The sequence below is a fragment of the Trichoplax adhaerens genome, genomic scaffold (genome assembly GCF_000150275.1).
Source record: "Trichoplax adhaerens TRIADscaffold_2 genomic scaffold, whole genome shotgun sequence".
Classification (NCBI taxonomy): domain Eukaryota; kingdom Metazoa; phylum Placozoa; class Uniplacotomia; order Trichoplacea; family Trichoplacidae; genus Trichoplax; species Trichoplax adhaerens.
Genome location: NW_002060944.1, coordinates 6,535,183 through 6,557,771, shown reverse-complemented (window position 1 = coordinate 6,557,771; position 22,589 = coordinate 6,535,183). Strand labels below are relative to the sequence as shown.

General features: G+C 30.7%; 2 protein-coding genes across 2 annotated transcripts; one reads left to right on the top strand and one right to left on the bottom strand.

Annotated features, from left to right (window-relative positions):
- Window positions 1-13,254: 13,254 nt before the first annotated feature.
- TRIADDRAFT_53655 (uncharacterized protein) lies at window positions 13,255-17,852 on the top strand (the record flags this gene model as incomplete). The annotated part of the gene is made up of 7 exons (XM_002110039.1): window positions 13,255-13,323; window positions 13,702-16,360; window positions 16,585-16,678; window positions 16,864-16,922; window positions 17,316-17,427; window positions 17,561-17,601; window positions 17,779-17,852. 7 exons carry the CDS (start codon window positions 13,255-13,257, stop codon window positions 17,850-17,852), a joined length of 3,108 nt encoding a protein of 1,035 aa, XP_002110075.1.
- Window positions 17,853-19,739: 1,887 nt separating this feature from the next.
- TRIADDRAFT_53654 (uncharacterized protein) lies at window positions 19,740-21,627 on the bottom strand (the record flags this gene model as incomplete). Its single annotated transcript, XM_002109493.1, has 5 exons — window positions 19,740-19,856; window positions 20,003-20,103; window positions 20,351-20,494; window positions 20,708-20,902; window positions 21,528-21,627. 5 exons carry the CDS (start codon window positions 21,625-21,627, stop codon window positions 19,740-19,742), a joined length of 657 nt encoding a protein of 218 aa, XP_002109529.1.
- Window positions 21,628-22,589: the final 962 nt, after the last annotated feature.

Sequence of the window (22,589 nt, the reverse complement as noted above, 5' to 3'; positions counted from 1 at the left end):
GCATTTACGTATCATATCCAAAGTTTTTAAAATTAGTAATGCCAAATTTATATGTAATTATTTATCACTCTAGATTAAAAAATGACGTAGCAGAGTGAATTAAAGGGTTCTATCATCTATTTCAATCATGAAATACATTTTTAGAATTTCCAGCTATTATTATGCAGAAAACTTTTAAATATCAAAGTTTCTATCGCTTAAATTAATATAAGTTAATATTATTACAATAATACAACATAGAAATAGCAAAACCTGTCACGGTAAGTAAATCTAGTCTTTCTCGTAAATGTACGGAATGGATCAAGTTATTCAGATAAATAAGCAGTAATTATATAATGGCAAAGTACGAGCACAAAAACCCAAGAAACTCCAAATACTTTCCAATAGTGTATGCAAAAATACAAGTTTCTTTTTAGTAAAATATCATCGATGATATAGAATCACTTTACATCCAATTGGATTTCATGATCCAATTTTTACTAAAAAGAAAGGTTTTGATATATAGAATGTAATTATAGTGTATGAGTGCGCTTAAAGACCAGTCTCTTGTATTTAAGTTTCATTTTGGTTAGGTATTGATCATTCTACGATTATTGCAATTTTTATTACGTCTAAAAAAATGATACTTCCAAATCATATAGATCTTAATGATAACATTATATAATAATTAGTTAAAATAACATGACCATTAAATAAGAAGTATAGGTATAATTATTTTCCATGGCAAGTGATACAGTTAGAATGCGTGTTAATATATATGTAATTTTCTCTCAGTTAAAATAGCAATAAAGTACGAAATATTATAGTTTACATTAATCAGACCCAACCTGATATAGTTATAAAGTGTATTAGTACAAAATTTCTACTTTAACTCCGTCTAAAATAACCTGTTAATGAGTACAGAGCCAATAGTAAATCTTTATAACAGCTACTTCGAATTTAGCTTATACCAAATCAAACCGGATCATTTGACATAATATGAAAATGCGAACAACAAAATCTCTTCTTTAATTGGAATGGAAATATATTCACGTATGCAATAATCAAAGAACTAACGTTAAAAAAATATTTATTACGAATTATTTAAAATTTTAATGGCCGTACTGCAAATATGATTTAGACGCCTGCAGTTACCTACTTGATGGCTATGATTTCTTTAATTTTATTTTAAATTTAACCTAATTTGCATTAACGGTGTCTTCATTTTATTGCCACTTTATGAAACTTGTAACAATATTATGATCTTAAATTCGTTATACAAATCACTCAGAAAGGAAATCGCCGCTAATTTAAATTTAAAGTTTATAATTTACATTAATTCTTATTTTTACATGAAACTTCAAATTAACTATTACCAGTAACATGCTAAACCTCTCTACATTCTGAAAATTCATTAATTTAAAAAATAAAAGTCCAACAAATTCTTAATACGAGTTATCGGACAGTATTTTAAGCAAATAAGTTTTAATACTGTACTATCTAAATCTCAATAGCGGTGCGATACTGTCCGTTAATTTACATGCTGTGCTGAAATTCAAATTTCGATTTCAAAAGCTTAAATGACAGCAATAACAGAGCTTGATAATTTCTGTATGAAATTTTTAATTGCTATTAAGGGTGTTTTAAATTTTCACATTGCTTAAAGATCATTAAAAATAACAGGATAATAAATTCCTGATATAGCTATTACAAAATATTTCAAGCTAATTAATTCTAATAACGTCCAAATCCTGTTATTACTGTTATGCTATTCACTAATTGCTATCAATAACTTTAATGTTAATAATTTTATAGCTCTCTAATTTTCTCGCGAAAATCTTAAATGAGTTACTACCGTTACCGTGTTAATGATACCCAGATCTTATTGCAATACTAATTCATTTAATAACGAAATAGTAATTTCCCGATGCAATTTTTCAAAATATCTTATGTAATTGATTATAAAAGTGTCTACATCTGTGCTTGACTATGGCATCATCGATTAAAACTACAAGATAATCTTCGATCTACAATAGTTTTCACATAGAATTTTAAAGCAACGTAAAAAGCGAATTTATAATAAGTATAAAAGACCATCTTCAAAATTATCTCGATTTGATACTCGAATAATCTCAACTATTACATTTACTATAGAAGAGATATTAGAGATGAATGTATTCATCATTTTAGAGATGGTCAGTTTGCCACGTGTAAAATATTTTTAATTATCTTTTCTCTATTTCTTTTATTTAGTGAAAAAATCCTAAAAATGACTATTTCTACCATCAATTAATAAGACTGGACTATCAAGAATGCAATTGAGGTTAGAAAAGAATGAAAACAATAATTCTATTCTTTAGCTATTGATGATTTATATATATTTGTCCGGCCTTTAATTCACCCTTATTGAACGTGAAATCTCAATATCTACTATTGTATTATCTATCGATTTTCAATCATTATTTAAAATAAATAACTGGAGATGAATGAAAGACTTTTCCCTTCTTTTTATTCTCTTAAATGGGCGAATGGATTGATCACCAACTATATCTATTCTCATTTTGATTTAGGTATTGCCATGTTTAGACATCAGTTTAAGGAAGAAAATTAGTTGAACATTGATCCATTCCAGTAAGATATTCTGCCATTAATTAGACGTTAACTCGTGTAGGACAGTTCAAATATCCGTAGATCGATCATCATGGTCAGCGTTAACCAATATTATATTTTCTACTTATAAATTTGATTAGCATTGTAAACACTTTATTTATTTTTAAATTATCAATACTTTGGAAAGTGATGTCAATCTTCGAGACGCCATTGATATTGTTTGTTATTGACTTTAAAAACACAATCCATAATTTTCAAGAAAGATAGAGGCAGTTTTAATATCTTTCTAAACTCTTCTATCATTTATAATATTCTATTTTATTTAGACGTCATCATCCTGATCAGACCGAAGAATTCATTCTTGAATTTAGGATAATCTTCATTCCACATTTTGCTGGCTGACTTACGTAAAATTGACCATCAATCGGCTAGCAACATCGGATCTTTCAAACATTTTAACGCCCATCAGATTCTTCCTTATTGAGCGTTGTCAAGGTAAAAATGAATTACTTAATATTTCGATTGGTATAGAAATTGAAATATTTTAACGCGATATTTATCATCCTGTCAAGACTATCAATTTATACTTCCAATGTTGCTTTAATCTTTAATTGATATCTACATCAGTTTACCAAATTCAATCTCTAGACTATTTTTCAGATTTCTTTACTATTTATTTCTAATCGATACTGAAATTAATCTAATAACACTTTGTACTAATACTTATAAGTATGGACAGGCTGATTAGTGACCTGAAAAGAACGTTTAATTTTATTTATTTTAAGTCCAACTTTATTTTAATATCCGGACATATCCAGAGATGATAGAGCATTTATTACATTTATGACTTTATTTTCAAGATCGTACGAAATATAAATTTTCAACGGCTAGACAACAATGCAGCGGCGATCATATAGAAAATATAAACATAATCTTTCCTCTCTACAGTATTACAAGTTCAACCGTATCGTGGATAGAAACACTGCTTAAAACCCATGAATGCGGTTGCATTGATCAAATTCTCATTTAGAATGAAAATTAGTTATCAAAAATTTCCTCTAAAAATTCAGTGAAAGAAATCTTTTCCTTCAGTAGATGAAATACTTTCCTTCATTAACGACACACACTTAAACAACAAAGCATAAAATTTACCATAAAAACTACGTTTCACTATTAATTTGCTCGGTTTACTATCGTAATTGGATTTACCTTCCTTTATATCTGTATCAAAAAGTTTATTTAATTTTAATTTTTGCCTGCCATATTTAGTTATAGTCATCATACTCGTGTTGACTAGATATAAAAATTAAATTAGTTGTCGAAACGATTATCTACTACAGTAATCCAAATACTGTGTATCCTCTCGCAAGATTTAATTAAGAAATAATATCATTCTTGACGAAATTACGTAAAACTATAGCCATAGAATCTTTCAAAGTATAGCTCTGATCGTGTTATCTTGGAAGTTATCATGGTTGATGGTTCAAGTGACAAAACTAACTGTGTTTAAACTTTTAAAACTGAATATGAAATTAAATTTCATCAAATCTTAGAAATAATAACATTTCATTAATTTTAGCACTATCAAACAATATTTTCAACCGTGAACCCTCTTTCTCTTTACTCTTAATTGCTAATCAAATGAAATTCTTTAAAATCATGACACATTGATATTTACTAACATTCAAAATCAAAGTGATATTCCTATAAGTTAAGTAAGATCTTGCGAGCCAAAACTAAACTATCAAGCTAGCACATATTCATATCAGTGGTACAATGTAATTGATGGCAGAATATTTTAAAAGCCCAATATCTTCTTCTTTAAATTTGAAATAAGAAGAGTTAGATCTACTTATAGTATATCTGGCATAGCTTGATTCTAGGATTGCAAAACAAAGTGAGTAAACATCGAACTACGGCAAACTATCATAAAGCTAATGTAAAGAATTTAAGTATTAGGCGGGGGTAAATTTTATATACTTCTCAAAGTCATCTTGTTTTGCTTTATCAGCAACGAAAATGTCAAAAATCAGGACTCACACTATAAATCCTTGACTAATGAAATATTAACAGAATTTACAAGATAATGCGGATCAGTTGCTATAACTAAAAGGAACTTGACACTTGAAACTGGATCATTTTTATACCAAGATCTAGTATCATAATATCGGTAGAAAATTAATTTCGTTAAATGGATCAAACTTATAGTATCTAAGTTATCTCAATGATAGGAAACTACGTTATACTTCAAAATCTGACGTATTCTCTGGTGTGTTATTTGATAACTGCTATAGGACAAATTCAAAAATTAATTGTGAAATTGAAATTCAGTAATAATATCGAATCCAGACTGTAATTAAGAATACTTCCGCTAGACCATTTAATTTTTTGATATCTGTATGAGACGTTAATTGTTTCTATGTCTGATGAATAAAAGAATCAAAGATAAGCTTAAGGATATTCAGATTAAAACTGGCTGATGATGTGGAATCTAAAATTATTCATACAAAAGTATTTCCATTATAATTTATATAAATTAAAGACGGAAGATTTTACTTGTGTCGTCAAATGATCTTCTAGTATTAATGTAACATTTGCACAGATCATTAACCTACAGACTTTAGATATTATGTTATCAACAGAAGCTCTTACGATGTTTCTTAAACGTTCATCAATATTTAATGACAGTTTAAAATGATACTACTAAATATACTTTTAGAACTATCGTAAATCATGATAGTGCTTTGCATAACTGCTTAAGATCATTAAATCATGATGTAAGGTAATATCTAGGTTTGATAACCCGTAAAAAATAAAAAAGCCTCACACGGATTTGACATGCGAGTATAATTTCTAAATGACTGCCGTATCATATTATAGAGCCCTTTCATTATCAATGATTGATTCTATAAACATTTAAAATGAATCACTATCTCACAAAGTTACAATATTGAGCTATAGCCTTTGATAAGAATCTACTAAATAATTCGAAATGATTTAGACGCTTAAATATTAATTTCATACCAATTAGAAATTGCCATTGCAGACTCTAGAGGATTTCTGAATGGGAATGTTATTCCAAATCTACAACTAATTCTAGCTGTTTAATTATAACTGACGTCTATATTAAAACAAAATAATTATAGGAAACTTCAAGATAATGATGATTAGGTTAATAATTACCTTAAATACTTTGCAATCATCAACATACCAGTTACGTTTAAATAACTTTTATAAAATTTAGATTTTGTGACTAATTTCTAATGATTTTTTTAATACCTGCATATCAATGCTGGCGTAGACTTATAGCTCATTAAGTCTCTTAATTATCATCTAGGCTTTACTATAAAATGATAAATTGTTTTATACTACTAAACGTATTGATTTAAAGAGGACTTCAGAATATTATTGATACCATAAATTTTAAAACTAGCTCTAAGCATCATCTACTCATAATTAAAAAATGAATAAATTTTTATAAAGATTTATAAGTAACATAATCATAATTAATTTCAAGTAAATTTTTAAATTTAAATGCTGTCGTAATTTTATAAAATATATATCATAACTACTTGCAATAATTTACTCACTTATTCTTTAGTATCTTTAAAATTTGTACATATCCGACTTACAATACGAAATTTTTTGCAATAATCCTTATTAAAATAGAAATAGTATCAAGGACTATTTTACGAAATCAGTCTGCGTTGGAAAATTAAAGAGGATTTTCCCATCGAGGTTAGATGTCAGATCTTAATCTTACCATAATTTGATTCTGCTCGATTACTCTAAAGTCCAGGATTGAAATTTCTAAATTAAAACCGAATCTTTCATATAAATTCTAATCAGCCTGATTTTACATGCATATTATCCCCACATACCCCTCCTATCGCATTTCCTAATATCAATAAAGGTGTTACCAGCATGTTTCATATAAGGAATTTTTAATTATTGCCATCATGAGCTGTATATGTATATACATATATAAGTCTATCTCTGCTATTTCTTGATAAAGTAAGCAATTTTGACTATATTCTGTAACCGTATGGCCTGCGACATCAATTTAATTAATACTCAAGTTAAACCATCTGTTAATATTTTCTTTAATAATGATATACTATGAAATGATCTATTTCTTCGTCCTACGCAAATCTACTGAAATGGGCATGCTGAATATTTTCCTGTATTTAATCAGGCTAATCACTAAAAGTGAGTGATAGGGTGGGGTAAGAGAATGAGAGAAAATTTTAATAACCCACTAATTAATTTGAATAAAAATGAATAAAGCAAACCTAGACTACCCATTTATTATTGATTGGCCTATATTATAACCCATCACTAGTATAGATCTTACTCCTTATCCCTTAAATTAACCGCTATATGGAAATATTAGAAAATTAGTATTCCTTACTGTACATCAAACATACGACAGCTTAACCTGGAATTGAATGTTGGCAAAATAAAGCTTCTTCCGAAAATCACCTTATTCCTATATGCTTTATTTCACGTCTGCATCAATGGTGATGCAACTGATTTATTTCCACGATCAACATAATTTAAAATCTATTCTATCTAAGATTAAATCTTTTCTTTCTTCCACCTTTCTCTCGTTCCTTAAGCATACGTATATATAAGCGTGATCAATAGCGGTAAAAAAGTCCATACTTAATGTTATAGCAACATTTGATACCATTCTTGTTCAAGATGTATAATGCTTAATCTCGGTCGAGATTTTCTCAAGCCAATCCAGGTTAGCCATAAGTTATATTGTTTATTTTAGTTAAAATTTTATCATTGATTTCTTTTCTCTCCCTCTTCTCTCATTGAATTATATGGCCAGATTTGGCTTGCCATAAGTTGTGCTACTTATTGCTCATGTTTCAATTATCGTAGACAGAAAGTAGTCTACTGTTTAAAAGCATGAGGTAGTTTACTAAAATTTATTATCTTCATTTCGTGGAACCAATCCCGGTAAAAATATCTTGATCTTCCATTATTCACTGCAATGTTTCAACTGGATCTTCAAATGATTTTTTTGTATGTTTATCGGATTATTGATACTTTAATTTCACATTTTGACATGATTTGGGGAATCTATATTATCAGCTCATAGAGTATGAGCATAAGCAATATTTGGATATACGGGTAGTTTTGCGAGATTTTATTCATTCTGCGTGGTAGAATGTATAGAAATATATTGACAGAGAAACCTTCCTACTTCTTTACGTTAGTCATTGATATATCTAATACTACGATAAAACATACACCTTTGCTCTATATAACTTCCGTTCTGATGGCTACACGTTTGTTATCCTGGCTCTAAAACTTCATGACTTAGATATAATTGAAAAATTTTTAGCTTTTATTTTACGATAGTAAAAATTGTTGAAAGATCTATGATTTTAGTTAGAGACACTAATAGAAATAGTACGTAGCATAAAAGATAAATAGGACAGCAATTCACTATCAATCGCCATTTTATAGACGTCAGAATTGGACTTTGTGTTGTACCTTGGCTTTCACCCTGGTAGCAATGATTTACCATGCCCAATAGAAATATTTATTGATTCCAAACACAGATGTTACTATAAAATTCTCTCTACTTCTAATCATTTATCCATATTTTGTAAATTGTCCTGTAGAAGACGAGTATAGGCTTATATTTGAACTATCCTAAAATAAGCAATCCTATTTTCACTAGTCTTTGTCTTTTCATCAGGTCATATGGACTTATAGATATTAGATTGTATTGCAATTAAGTCAATTAAACGTCCAAATCTTAGAGCTATAATCTGATTGCGGTAACCATTACCTCATTCCTAATTATTACATCCTAAATTGGATGTAAAATGATACTGCAATCCATTCTCAAGAATATCAACGCTTGTGTGATTGAGCTCATCTTATGATCGAATTTCATCCTGAATTTCTTTTCCAATATTAATTTATGATCATAAGTAAGCAATAACATTTTTGGCTGGTCTTCTATTAAGCGTGGTTTTTTTAAGATCACGTGGAAATCTAATTGGGAGCCAAAATTCAGAAATTTGTATATTAATAGTCAATAGTTTGTTGGCAATATGGTTAATTGTTGACGATGCTGTACTATGCATGAAATTATTTAATTGAAATTATTTACATCTCTGCCATTTTTGGACTACAACTGTGGTCGATCGGTTAGAATATCTTTAAAATTTTCGCTAACGTTGAACGTACCTCTTTCTCATTTTGAAACTTAGTATTATCATTATGCTAGCTAAAAATGTAGAACTGTCTAAGCTAAAATAACCAATTGATTCCTTGTTTACTATACTGAACTAACACGCGTATGTCATGGATAACCATTCCACTATTATCCATATCGTTAAAATTGTTCTAAATTATCGTTTGTAAACAAGCTTTTTTAATGGATAACAGCATCTTTTCTAAAATTCAGTCGCTAGGTTTTTTCTGGACCGAAGAACTTTACTTTCTATGTTGATAATTAATCGATTACCACAAGATAAACAGTTATACAAGAGTGTAGAAGTGATTCTGCGATTAGACAGTTTTAAGAAAAAACAGACACGACTCAAGGGGTTTTTTTGTTCATTTGCAGACTTTTTCTCCACTATAACGGGAGAGCTCCTACTAATTAAGCTTAGTTTGTATTTTGTCGACACTGGAAATTTTACTCTCTACGTGAATTAGGTGCTCTATATATTGTATGACTAATCCTTCTTATTAAGGGTAAAGGGCTGTTTTTTTGTCCCAACATCATAGAGTCTGAAAGAAAATCAGGCTTAACTTGCATATATGCGTAAACTTCATGACTTTGAGCTCTATCCTCCACAGAAATGAATCAATTTAGCACTGCAACATCTATCTGTCCATGCTGTATTTTGCTAGTATTACATCATAAGAATGATGTAGCTGGTCTTTGTCAGCAGCCATTACAGATATTTCAATTTATAGCCATGCTTTCTGCACCAAAATAATAACAGCCACAACAGAAAGTTATCATTCAATCTTAGAAAAATTCGAGTTTACGGATCTTGGTTACAACGTTAGCCACAATTTAGCAACGCTTTCTTTTAACAGCTTTATTCCACTCCCGTTAGATCTTTAATTAATCTTGTAGCCCCTTAAGAATTTTAGATAATAAATAACCAATTTCGTATAGGCGGAGAGTTTTCATACAGATAGTAGTTGTAACAACTCTGTCCTTAATTACTCGAAAGAGTTTTTATAATTTTCATTGGAGGAACATACTGCTTACAAATTTTACGTCTATATCGAAAATTTCTATTCTAGAAATGTTCCATTACAAGCTTTACAGTAGTTAGTTATAATTTTTCCACCCCTCTCAACATTCGAAGGAGTTTTTCACCATTCTCTATTGGAGAAATACTTTGCTCACAAATTTTGCAGTTAGCTTGAAAATTTCTATTTTAGGAAAGTTTCCATTGCATACTTGACGGTTGTTGGTTACCATTTTATCTTAAACTTTATTCCCTCATTAATCTTGCATCCCCTTTCACACCTTCATAATTTCCATCGAGGAATCTTGCTTACAAATAGAACGCTAGCTTGAAAAATTCTATTTTAGGAATGTTTGCATTGCAAACTTTACGGTTGTTGGTTACCATTTCATCTTAAACTGTTTCCTTCATTAATCTTGTATCCTCTTTCACACCTTGATAATTTTCACTGAAGGAATATCTTGCTTACAAGTTTTACAGCAATATTCAAAATTTCTATTTAAGGAAGCGTTTCTATTGCAAACTTTCCAGTTGTTGGTTACAATTTAATCTAAAAATATTCTAACAACTCTTTCCTTCATTAATCCTGTCTCCTCTTTTACACCTTGAACTATTCAAAAATGTTTTACAATTCTTATTGGAAGAACAGTTTGCTTTCAAATTTTACCTTCACTTACAATATAGAGAATTAATTTCCAATGGCACTTTATCGCCCTTCTTCCTCTGCTACTGTATGAGCCTTGTAGTCCTCAACATTTCCAGTAGAAATAGTTTGATGATGAACTTTACCAACAATGCCAATGCAATCAAATTACTTTTATTCTAAGAAGATTCAATTATGACTAGTAACATAATCTAATTATGACCTATAGCGTATTTAAGTTCTAAATGACAATAATTATCTTATTTTTAGCTTCAATAATTATCCTTCTTAACTTGGTAAGACCTATGATTGTTTTGATTAGCATGGAAAATGCGCAAAATTTTGTCATTTTATATCGCTTAAAATGATTAAAAGTGAAGCAGGTTAGGATAGTTTGACAAGATATTATGTAATGTCGGTAACGTTAACATCTTTGAAGCATAAAAATGAGAAAATGAGCGCTGAAAGTATTCGTTTTGGACCACTTGAAAGGCTTAAAACGAAGCGAGTTAGGATAGTTTGATGGAGATTTAGATCATTTTTCAAGCCGTGATGAAAAATTTCTTTAGGAATACATTCAATTCATGATCACAGCTCAGTTTCTACCTCTAATGAATTCATTTTTAAGTATTAGCTGGGCGCTTACTTGAGAATAGATTCAATTCTCGACCAGTGTAAAGCTTTTAAACTGAGATTAGTTCATTTTTTGAGCAATGGTGGAGCGTTGAATTTAGGAGTGAATTCTATTTGCGATTCAGTTTACAAACTCTGATAGATTCATTTTCAAGCATAGATTGGGTGGTTATGATCAAGATTCAGCTTATAAATATTGATAAGTTCATTTTTCAAATATGGATTGGGTGCTTATGTTAGGAATAAATTCGGTTTATGATCAAGATTCAGTTTATAAATCGTAATCAATTCATTTTAAGTAACGATTGAGCGCTTTAGGAATACAGAATACGGCATTGAATTCATGACCAATATTCAGCTCTTAAACTGAACTAAATTTATTTTTTTAAGTCAAGATGGAATGTTTGATTTAGTTATATAAACTCCATTTATGATCAAGTTTCAGTTTACATCGCTGAGAAATTCATTTTCAATTATACATATTATCGATTAGGAGCTTGCTTTAGGAATGTATTGTTAACGGCAGCTTGAGAATTTCAGGCATTCCCTGATTTCGCAATATGTTGATAGATATTTACGAAATCGGGTAAAATCCTCTCAGAATTTTGTATTATGACTGATTTTGCAAGTTGCCGGTAATTTATTCAATCCATAACGAAAAACTCGGTTTACTACTCGTGATAAATTCATATCCAAGGTTTACAAACTTCGAAGAGTCAATTTCAAGTAGCGATGGCGCATTTCTTTAGGTATCAATTCATTTTCAAGCCATGATAAAGTCTTTCTCTTAAGAATACTTTTCTATTGGATTTATGGTCAAAATTTAATTTTGTAAATCCTGATAAATTCAAGTAATGATTGAAGGTTTGGCTAGGAATAACTTCCGCATCAGTCTAATTCATGGCCACGAATCAATTTCTCAATGTGTGAAAGAGTTTCTAAATCTAAACCGATTTCTTTTTATGCGTCATTTTTTCACTTTTTTATGTCCATTATTGATATTGAATGTCCTTTTAACATAAATATTCAGAATATTTGTTCCCCTTCCGCTATCCTGGACCGCATAAAGTCGAGAGCGATAAAATATAGAACAAACGATATCCTAATTACAGTATTATTCTGTATCTAATTGCACTCCTAGTTCAAATCCGCAAAGTTTTTTCCCACTTCTACGATCATCAGTATTGTAAAATCCATTTCGGCGACAGTTTATTGCTCAGAAACGAATAAATAATTTTATTATCCAAGACACAAAACCAAATAGAAACCTGAGGTAATCAAATACTAAACTTTGACTCGTCTAATTCCCTATGTCAGTTTATAGCAGTTTCAATGTTGGATTAATTATCTTCATGATACAATATGAGAAGAAAAGAAAGACCATAAGCTTTGTCTAATCGCTATTTCATATTCAATCTCAGCACCTTGCCTTCAGGTCGATTATTGATGGCGGTATCCTGCTTACAAAATGAAGTAATAATAATAGTCCAACAGCGATAATGGATCATTCATAAGATTGTTTTTCTATTTCGTGCCTTAATTACTACAAATGAATTACTTCAATAGACTACTTTATTACACTACCATTAAAATAGTTTATACTTTAACAATATTGAAACCCTTGGGTATTGCTACTTTGTCTTCAAGATCAACTTGTATATCAAATAGGCTTTGTATTGGAAGTAGAGAAAAACAAACGATAAGCCATCTTTGATCTTGATTAATTTAATTTAAATCTACAGTATTGATGGAAGAAAGGATGACTAAAACATTATTGATGTCGGTAAGGAATGTTGATTGATTAAATTTACTAACGTCCGAGCGGATATAGGAGATCAATGTAGGATAATGAAATGGCAATAGCAAGTGATTACGTTCTTCTTGTCTATCTTAAAATATACATCAACATCGCTATTGAGTAATAAGGCAGACTTGAGCTTTGTATCTTACCGACAGCAATGACATGCCAATCGATCCTATATAAAGACAAAATTTCTAGGAAGAATTAACTGCTCCAGCTACATTCTTCACCTTATTATTCGTTGTTCTCCAACACCCCTTGACAAACATTCCAACTATCGAATTCATTCCTTATTCACTCCAGGCTTGTACAGTTCGTTTTATCCGATAGAAAAGAGGATCACCAAAATGACCAATATTCATTCCATTTCCATTTATGGACCGTTCTATGATCCACTCGATTTTAAAACCAACTTGGTAAAGATTTATTATTCATCTAAATATCGGTATAGCAATTTCGTCACTGTTCATTGCTGCTTGAATGCTCTAATCCATTGATTTCAAGTAGTCTTAAGCTTTCCATTAAGATGGATTCATCAAGATTGATATATGAAATTTCCATGATTACTTTGTCAGTTACTTTCAACGCCATCACCTATTCGTTATTATATCCTTAACATGATTGAAAAAGTATTCTAATTTAAAGTAGAGTGCAAAGAATTGAAATAAACTTTGACCAATTTTTCACCTATTAATATTATAACAGCTATTGAGATTCAACTTGTTAAAAGTAAATCAATCTGTCGACCATGATAGACGTATTAACGCTCTTTCTTTTATTATTTCTGCATCTAGATTCGTCTGATTGCGCCATTGCGAACTGATTCATCTATAACTTATAACCAACAAATTGAACGCTACGATAATACTCATAGCGATAGCATCGACGATATCGATATTGCTAGTATTCGTAGTCCTAGTTATAAAACCAGTAATTTAACTTATTCTATCGAGGTACAACGAGACGAATTGAGTCCGAAAGAAGAAATTGTCAACGATTTTAATACTCAACAACAAAGTTTACTATCGACACGAGCTCTACCACAACAAGACGATAGCAATCCAATCCGTTACAGCGAGCTAATTGAATCCAATCATCAATCCAGATCCAACAGCTTCAATCTATCGATTAGTGAAAATACCCTTGGAAATAGCCCTATCGTTCAACATTTTTCATCTGATAATCTGTACAATTCGTCCTTCATAAATACACCTAACGAACAGACAGCTCAAGATATTTTTCAAGTCCAAAGTGAACCCAATCCTATCCTTACTGCTGATAAATTAGACGGTCTAAGACAATCGATTGACCTACAACATTACAGTCATAAAAATACTGAAATCTACCCCAATTGGCATCAACAAGATTCAATTGGTTTGCAACAGCTTTTCAATAGAACTAATCAGACTATTAACACTTCTATCAAGAATAATCTAATTCATAATATCGATACTATCAGTAGTAATATTAATAAGAATCTTGTTGATCAGGAAGCAGTTAACTTGCCTGATTTTAATCAAATCAATTCGGACAATATGGTCAATCCGATCCATTTAATAGAAAGTAGCAAAGATATAGACAGCAATAATACCATGAGTACAGAATATACAAGGAGTAGCCATAAGTTACATGATTCACACAAGGCGTCGGCTAAAGTAATGCCTAACCGGTATCCAAATGAGAAGAAAGTTGGCCATAGCGATAGGGCAATGCAATCCAATCCACTAGATAGAAGTAAGGTAACAGCATTATCGAAAGATGCTGACGGAAATAAAATAAATGATGAATCGAGTAAAAGGAGTTCGAATCAGCAAGCAAGAGAGCCTGAACGTGTGGTTAAACGCACTAGAGCGCCTATGTACAGTTCGCCAGGTTCGCCGGAAACCAAACGGAAAGAAGAATTACAAGCAGCAATCCAAAAAGCAAAGATGTTGAAAGCAAAACGAAGTCTTCCAACGGAAAGTGAGCTGAAAGCTCGATCAACCGGTCATTCCAAGAATGTGGAAAGTCTAGCTTCTAGTCCATCAACCAATCTATCCGGTAGTCAACGTAGTAAAGAAGAAGGAAATACTGCCAATTTTCAATCCAAATTACATTCTGAACCTAATCAATCATTGAATGATCAATCAACCGATGCAATCGATCAATCAAGATCGATTGGATTAAGCATTGCTACTGATCTACAGAATACACAAAGTCAAAATGATGACAGGTTAGATGATATTGATCCTTCTCTAACCAATAAAAATAGTGAAAAACCAAATGTAGCTGATCTCTTTTCGTTATCCAATAAGAAAAATATCGATCGACAATTATTAACTTCGCCTAGTCCTCGTTTGGATGGCATTGACGATGCGACGGGTAATGATCAAATCATTCATCGTTATTCTCCTATCAGCCCAAATAAAGAAACAAAATTAAGCGCTATGCATAGCCGATATCGTAGTCTTGATACTTCAGCTTCAGAAGAATATGATCGTAATTATCCTACTTCTCCTAATCGTAAAAGTCCATCGGATCCAATAGCACCTCGTCCTCGAGCTCCATTAAAACGAGCTCAAACTTTACAAGATCATTACGATCCTAGTTTAAATCAGAACACAGACAAGTCACCAATAACAACACCATCAACCTATGAAGCAGCGCTTCCAAATAGAAATATCCAACCTACATTACCAGCTTATTACAACAATATCAATTCTGCGTCATCAGTCAGTAAATCGGACCCAGTTTGTGATTATTGCTGTAGTAAAATCATCGGTACTCATAATTGCTTAACCATTGAAAATCATATCATGCATCGTCATTGCTTTCGTTGTTTTACTTGTGGTCGCCATTTATCACGTATATCGTATGTCTATGATGAAGCCGAAGATCGATTTTACTGCCAACGTTGTGGACGGGCTAATAGTATGACTAATTTAAATAAGGCAACATCGACTAAAATTAATCCCTATGCAGGCACTGCGCCATCAACACCAAGTACTAGCCACTTTGATCGAGCTACTAAATATCGTATTCGTACTATGTCCAACAGCTTAACCGATGTATCCCGTCGACGTACTAAAGATATTGCTCGTAGCTTAGAGAATATTTTACGATCAAGCACACGATCGCTCAATTCTATGGGTGGTAAAAATTATGGTAGTAAAGAAAGCTTAGCATCCAATATAGATAAAAATGCAAAGCAAGCGCTAGGCCATGCATCCGATGATGATACAAGTGAAAATGATAGTGTCTATACTGGTATTGATAATGAAAGTGAAGCTGGTGATGTCCAAAGACGCATTGCAAATCCTCCACCTGCAAGAATCCAACTTCCTAGCGAAGGAGAAAATCAATCTTTACATTTTATTGACATTACTATGAATGATATTACCATGCTTTACGTTAAACAAGCCCGTCTAGAAGCCCAACGAAATCGTTTAGAGAAAGAGCTTTATGAAGCAGGAGGTAAAGTAATTTCTTTTTACTAGTGCGCTTCAGTAATTAATTTTGTTAAGCAAAGGTGAAGTTACTATATGCTCTTTGTCACTAAAATCGAGGATATCAAAAGATACACTAAATTTCTGTTTTACTGTATTTGCTGTTGCAATAAATTCAAGTTTAATTAGAAAGGGGACTAAAAATGAATTTCGATTTGTAATAATATGATCATTCTGTGTTGCTATTATAAGGCGATCAATACAAGATAGGAGTAAAGGAAAGACTGATTTTACTCAAGGATGAAGAATTAAATATCGTTAAACGAGAAGCTTCTCTATTACTTTTGTAAGTTCTCTAGCCCTTAACGGAAACAATTTATTCGACATTTTATACTTCTAAAGAGATGTTGAGCGATACAGTCTATTTCTCCTTTATATTTTTGTCAAGATGTTAATAATTATGCATTACAACATTTCCTCTCATGGGATCTGCTAGTACCAATAATTTGAACGCTTAACTTTATATAACAGGGTCGTTGAACGTAGAGAAGAATATATCCTTAAGAAATTAATGCAATTGGACAAGAAAGGTTTGTTCAAGCTATCCTAAATCCAGCTAAAAATAATTGTTACTGTTGATTATATTGTGGACCCTTTAGGCTCTTGCTAATGCTAGTTAATAAGAAATTGAACTAATTATATACTATCTGCATTTCTTCAAATGATCAATGATATACCGGTGACTTTTATGACAATAGTGATAACTAAAGTTAATGATAATTTCCGAATTTTTTCAAATCATCAGTAGAATAGAACCAATTTGATACTATCAGCAAAATGGTATTTAGTTTTTCGATCGCTGTTTGTAATGCAAGTTTCGTCAAGCTGCTAGTTAACTTTAATATTAATTATCCATTTAGTAATTACAGTGATCTACTCGTAATTGAATAAGTGGTAGTAAAACTTTACTTTTTCCATCTTAGAAACTAGATCAGAAGATGATACAAATGACTATAGAGGTTATATTCGAGAGTTAAAAGCAATTAATGAAAGAAGAGGACGTATCATGACTCAAGTTAATGAACAAGGGCATAAGTAAGTCAAAAACTGATAATCAAAACGACGGTATTAATTTAATGTAAAACTTTGTTCTAATAATTTGTAATTATTATCCCTATTTGGTAGCTTCCCTACCTATATCTTAATCTTCTATCTTTCTTTCTTATAGTAATTTCAAATATAGGAATGAAATTAACAATCGCTTACAAGGTTTGTTTTAATTTAATTGTAAATGAAATTGAATTTCTTATCAGCTTAAATAACATATCAATTTAATTTAATTTTATTAAGTAAAACCATATTATGCAAAGATAGTCAGTAAACAATAATCAGAGAGAAAATCCGTTATCAATAGTACTTATCAGATCTTGTACAATTTTTCTTTAGCTGCAGCACCACGAAGAATGTCCCTTATTCCTCAAAAGAGAAGAATTAGTAAACCAAAATGTGCTCAACAGTGAAAATAATGAATTACTTTATAACGGTCAATATCGAAGTCAATATATTTTATATTAATATCAAAGACAATAAATGAGCGACAGCTAATAAATATCAGTAATAATACTACATGAAGATGCTTAAAGGAAATATTTTAAAAGCACTCTGAACGATATATGGTTTGACTAGAAGGTATCGCACTTTTAATTGATTAAATGACCAGCTCAGTCATAAGAAAATATCTAAAAGTAATAGTGATCAGTTATGGAACTATTCCTATCCCCAATGTGGAGAGAGTTTGGCAAACTATGGCAAGATGATAATAAAACACTAATAATAAAGAATGCCGTGCTTATTCTATTCCACTAAAAGATGCTATTTATACAGTATATATATAAAACTTTTAATAAATGAAGAAAAAATGCTATCATGAAACGCTTGTAAATAAGGAGAATTAATAATATGTTTGCAACAAGATATTCGCAATACAGACTTATTTGTTTTCCAAGTTGAAATTTTAAGATAAATTCTATTTCTATGATAGTAATTACTCGTTTATAGTGTTTGCAGATTTTCGAAATGGCAAAAATGGAAATAATCGATTTGCTTTTTTTTAATACTGCTAAATTGATTATCGATAATAATATTCTATTATGTCAAATAATCATATTAATATAAAATTTGACTATTTCATTAGTTAGCTAATAGTCATAAATGCGTTGGTAAATTGATAATTTTATATATTGTATCAGTTCAATATTTCAATTATTAATAAATCTATCACTATCATCGTCCTCTTTATGTTTCAAATTGGCTGTGATTTTTACACTATAAAAACGAAGCACTCCTTATAATATTCAATAAATTTTATTCATAGTTCCATGTATTAATACTTGCAACGTTTCAGTATCATTTTACACCAATCAACCTATTGCTGTGATTGGCTATATCGTTTAGTAAGAAAATTTTAAAGTCTTCCGCTCTGACTCGCAGTTATCTGGGATGGCATTTATTTATTCGTATGCATCATAATGGGCTATCAGTTTACATGTAGAAAGTCAAATTTCAAAGTAGTAACTGCGTTGTTTAGCCTTTATTGTAAGATATTAAGGCAGAAATACCAATATTAATCTACTCGATATAGGATAGTTGATATAATGTCATATATAACGCTGACGTAGTAATTACACAGTCTGCAAACAACTCAGTTACTAGCCTAATTACGGCAATGCACAGTCACGTAATGATTGAGGGTATACTATGTAAGTGATTTCAGTTTGATATTTTCAGTTTATTAACCTTGATTAATAAGACTTAAAGTGGTATTGTTGCACATACGTAAGATGACATTGAATATTAATGTACATAAGTATAACTAGAAATGTACAATGTAAAAAAGGTCTATACTCTCGTTTAGGAGAAGCTGTACGCTTTTCTATCTATCTATGACAGCGTTACATACAGGTGTTACACTGTAGTACCATAATACTTTAAGTATTTAAAAAGGCAAAATTGATTTAATTAAATAGCATTTTATAATATTTAGGTATGTACAGAGAATCAAATCGATACATTAGTTTTAACTAAAAGCAGTAATGGCATATCCGTTATTAAAACTAGATAATGAGGATATTACTATGCTTATAATGCGATTAGTTTAAAGTTGTCTTACATTGATACGAAAAGCACGCTTAACATTTATAAGTATACAACTGTTGTGATGATTCATAGTTATTGAGATTTATAATTTCGATCATTATAAATTATCGATATGTAGCGAAACTGGACATTTATATGATATACTTATATCGAATGCCGATCATAAAATGTTATAAGTGTTTATTAATGATAGAATTGCTATAATTCTCGATTAAGATAAGTAAATTAATAATATGTCACAGAGTCAGTAATTATTCTTCCCACGGTTGAATTGGAGAAGTAAAACGGCTAGATAGTTGATCAGCCGGAAAGGAATCTTTTACTTCCTGCGATCTTTTCCGATCAATTTTCTCTAATTCTCTTATTTTCTAAATAATTACGATTAGAATTTGCACGAATTAGTACTAATGAAATGATCTCATGTACATAGGTTGAAAATCAATGTTTGTATTTACGAACTAAGATCGTATATAACAAAATTAGGTATAAAACTTGCGAATTTATCAAATCTTACCATTGATATTTCTGCTAGTATCCTACTTTTAAGCTCTTTTCCTTTCCCTAGTGACTCCATAGTTTCTAGAAATTCTTTTCTATCTTCAATTTCCGCAAGTACTATAGAAAAGATAGATTTTAGCGAAATTGAGTCTCTCTAATTGGTAATGTCTTTAATAATGTAGTTTATTACTATAAATCTGATATTATTATATTATCCAAGTATATTATGTTGCAGTATTATTTCTTAGAAATGAGATGTTTAATGTGAATAGATGAGCAATTATGTGTTCTTAATCTAACTAAGGTATTACGAAGTAAACTGATATATGAAATATTGCACAACAATATAATCTAGAGTTCTAACCTTCCTCGAAACGATCAATTTCTATTGGTTCATCTCGTTGTGGAAGAGTGTTGGTATTTCTTGCTACTTCGTCGGCATTTGTGACGTCCTGACCATAAGCCATAAGATTCTGTAGTCTCCTCTTATCATTATCAGTAATTTTTTCTACGTAAAAAAACTAGATTAGTTGATCTGGAAAATATCTTGAAGAGATGGAGATATGAACTAATCGATTTTTAAAATGTGGATCTGCTATTGAAATATTTTAATGATATTGTAGATATCGTAATTTTATGTAAAAACCATGATTAAGATTTATATGCTGGCTGAATTAAATTAATATGAATATTAGCATGCAAGGTGTTCTTCAACGCATACTTGTGTTGAAAGGAGGGGTATAGGTTGGCGTATCTTCGTTTTGTTTCTTGACTATATTTTGTATTTTGTCTTTACTTCTTATTCCACCAAGATAATTTTTTGGGTTTAAAACTTTCTTTCTGTCTGCAGTAGCCTCACCATTGTGATGTTTTCTTGATGACGTGGAGTGAGCTTTAACAGGTAAGCCTTGACCGGCTGTAATGTTAACAAATCATTGAATAAGTAAGAAAAGTTCAAGATTTTCAAACGCTATATTTTAAATTAAATTATAATAGCTTGCTCACAGTTTATTCTTTCGTTAATTTGTCGCTGTTGAAAGTTGGTAAGCTTAGATTCCTTCATCATCACTGTTAGCGGAAATTCATGTTAGAGAGATATGTTTAGTATCGATAAATTTAAAAACTATTATTTTCATAGCTGCTATTTCTGGCGTGTCATATGTATCTACTATAACGTACTAAAAGTAGATTGTATTGTAAAAATACGGTATGATAGTATCTATTTCAACTTTTTCTTGCTATGCATTCGTAGCAACTACTAAAAATTTAAAATACAGATTTTGATGTAAAATACACTTTCTTCAAGGATATTTAGGGTAGAGAATTTACAAGTAAAACTATCAAGCATGACTAGGATAATTATAACCTATTAGTCATAGAGACAAAATAGAACAAGCTATCATTCATTCATTTACAAAGGTTATGAAGGTTTTAATGTTCTTCTTTCATGCAATATATAGCATCTATACTTTGATTACTGCTATTAGTTACAGTGGATAATGTATCATAATTCTATTCGGTTTGGTACTTGTTGGGGTTACCTTTTAATAAGTCTTGAGTTTCTTTGCTAAGTGGTGGCTTCGTAGAATTCCAAAATCCTCCTTTTGCAACGGGTGTATAATCTCGTGTTGAGGTTGCCATCCTTTACTAATATCTTAATAGTATATGAGAATTGAACAAGATCTTTCTAATGCAGTAGTGCGGAAAGTACCTTCCTGCTTAATGGATTAATTGCAACTAGATCGACAGCTAATACAAGCTTTTCAATCGATGAATTTATCCTAGTACCAATTCAAAACAAATAGATTATAAGAGTTTCCTAATATTATCCGATAATTTTAAAGTACGCTGATGAACTATATAGCGAAGTAAAATTGCTCTGATGTATTGTATCACACAACTGTTCTATGTGTAAACTAATGGATAAGTACGAGTATTTATCGATTCGATGATAATTTATAGGGTATAAATAGCAAGTTGTGATCCCGCTTTGGGTAAATTCCTTATTCTTATACTCTAGTTTGGCCAGCCTGATACAGGACTTGAACTGTTGTTCGGTATCTAAGAAACGTTGACAACAAACTGGGAGGGACCTCCAATCATTTGTACTGTAGGCATGCGTGCAATGTAGCATTGACATGAATAATATTAATAAATAATTAATTGATTAAAACGAGTAAAAACATCGATAGTATAAACTAACAACTGTTTATGTGCCCATGGTGAAAATCATCTTTAGATTTCGATGGGACTTTAGATACTTTTTTTAGGTGCCGTGAAGTATTCCACTGATGATAGTATTATGTTGCTATAGCTGTACTGTCGTATGCTGTACGTATCCATCGAATTGATATACCAAACATCAATCTAGAGGATGAATCATAAATATTATCAATAAAGTAAAGTAAATAAATAATGGACAGCATACTCTCAGTATAGCGCAGTCAATAAGTGATCACGTAATCAAAAGCTACTTAATAACTTGCTGAATGAAGATGACATTGTTTGATGTCACACACCAGTAGATTATTAGGGTAGTTAACCTATTGATTTAATGGATTGTCACAAAACAGCTTTGCAACAAGATACCGCAATATACGATC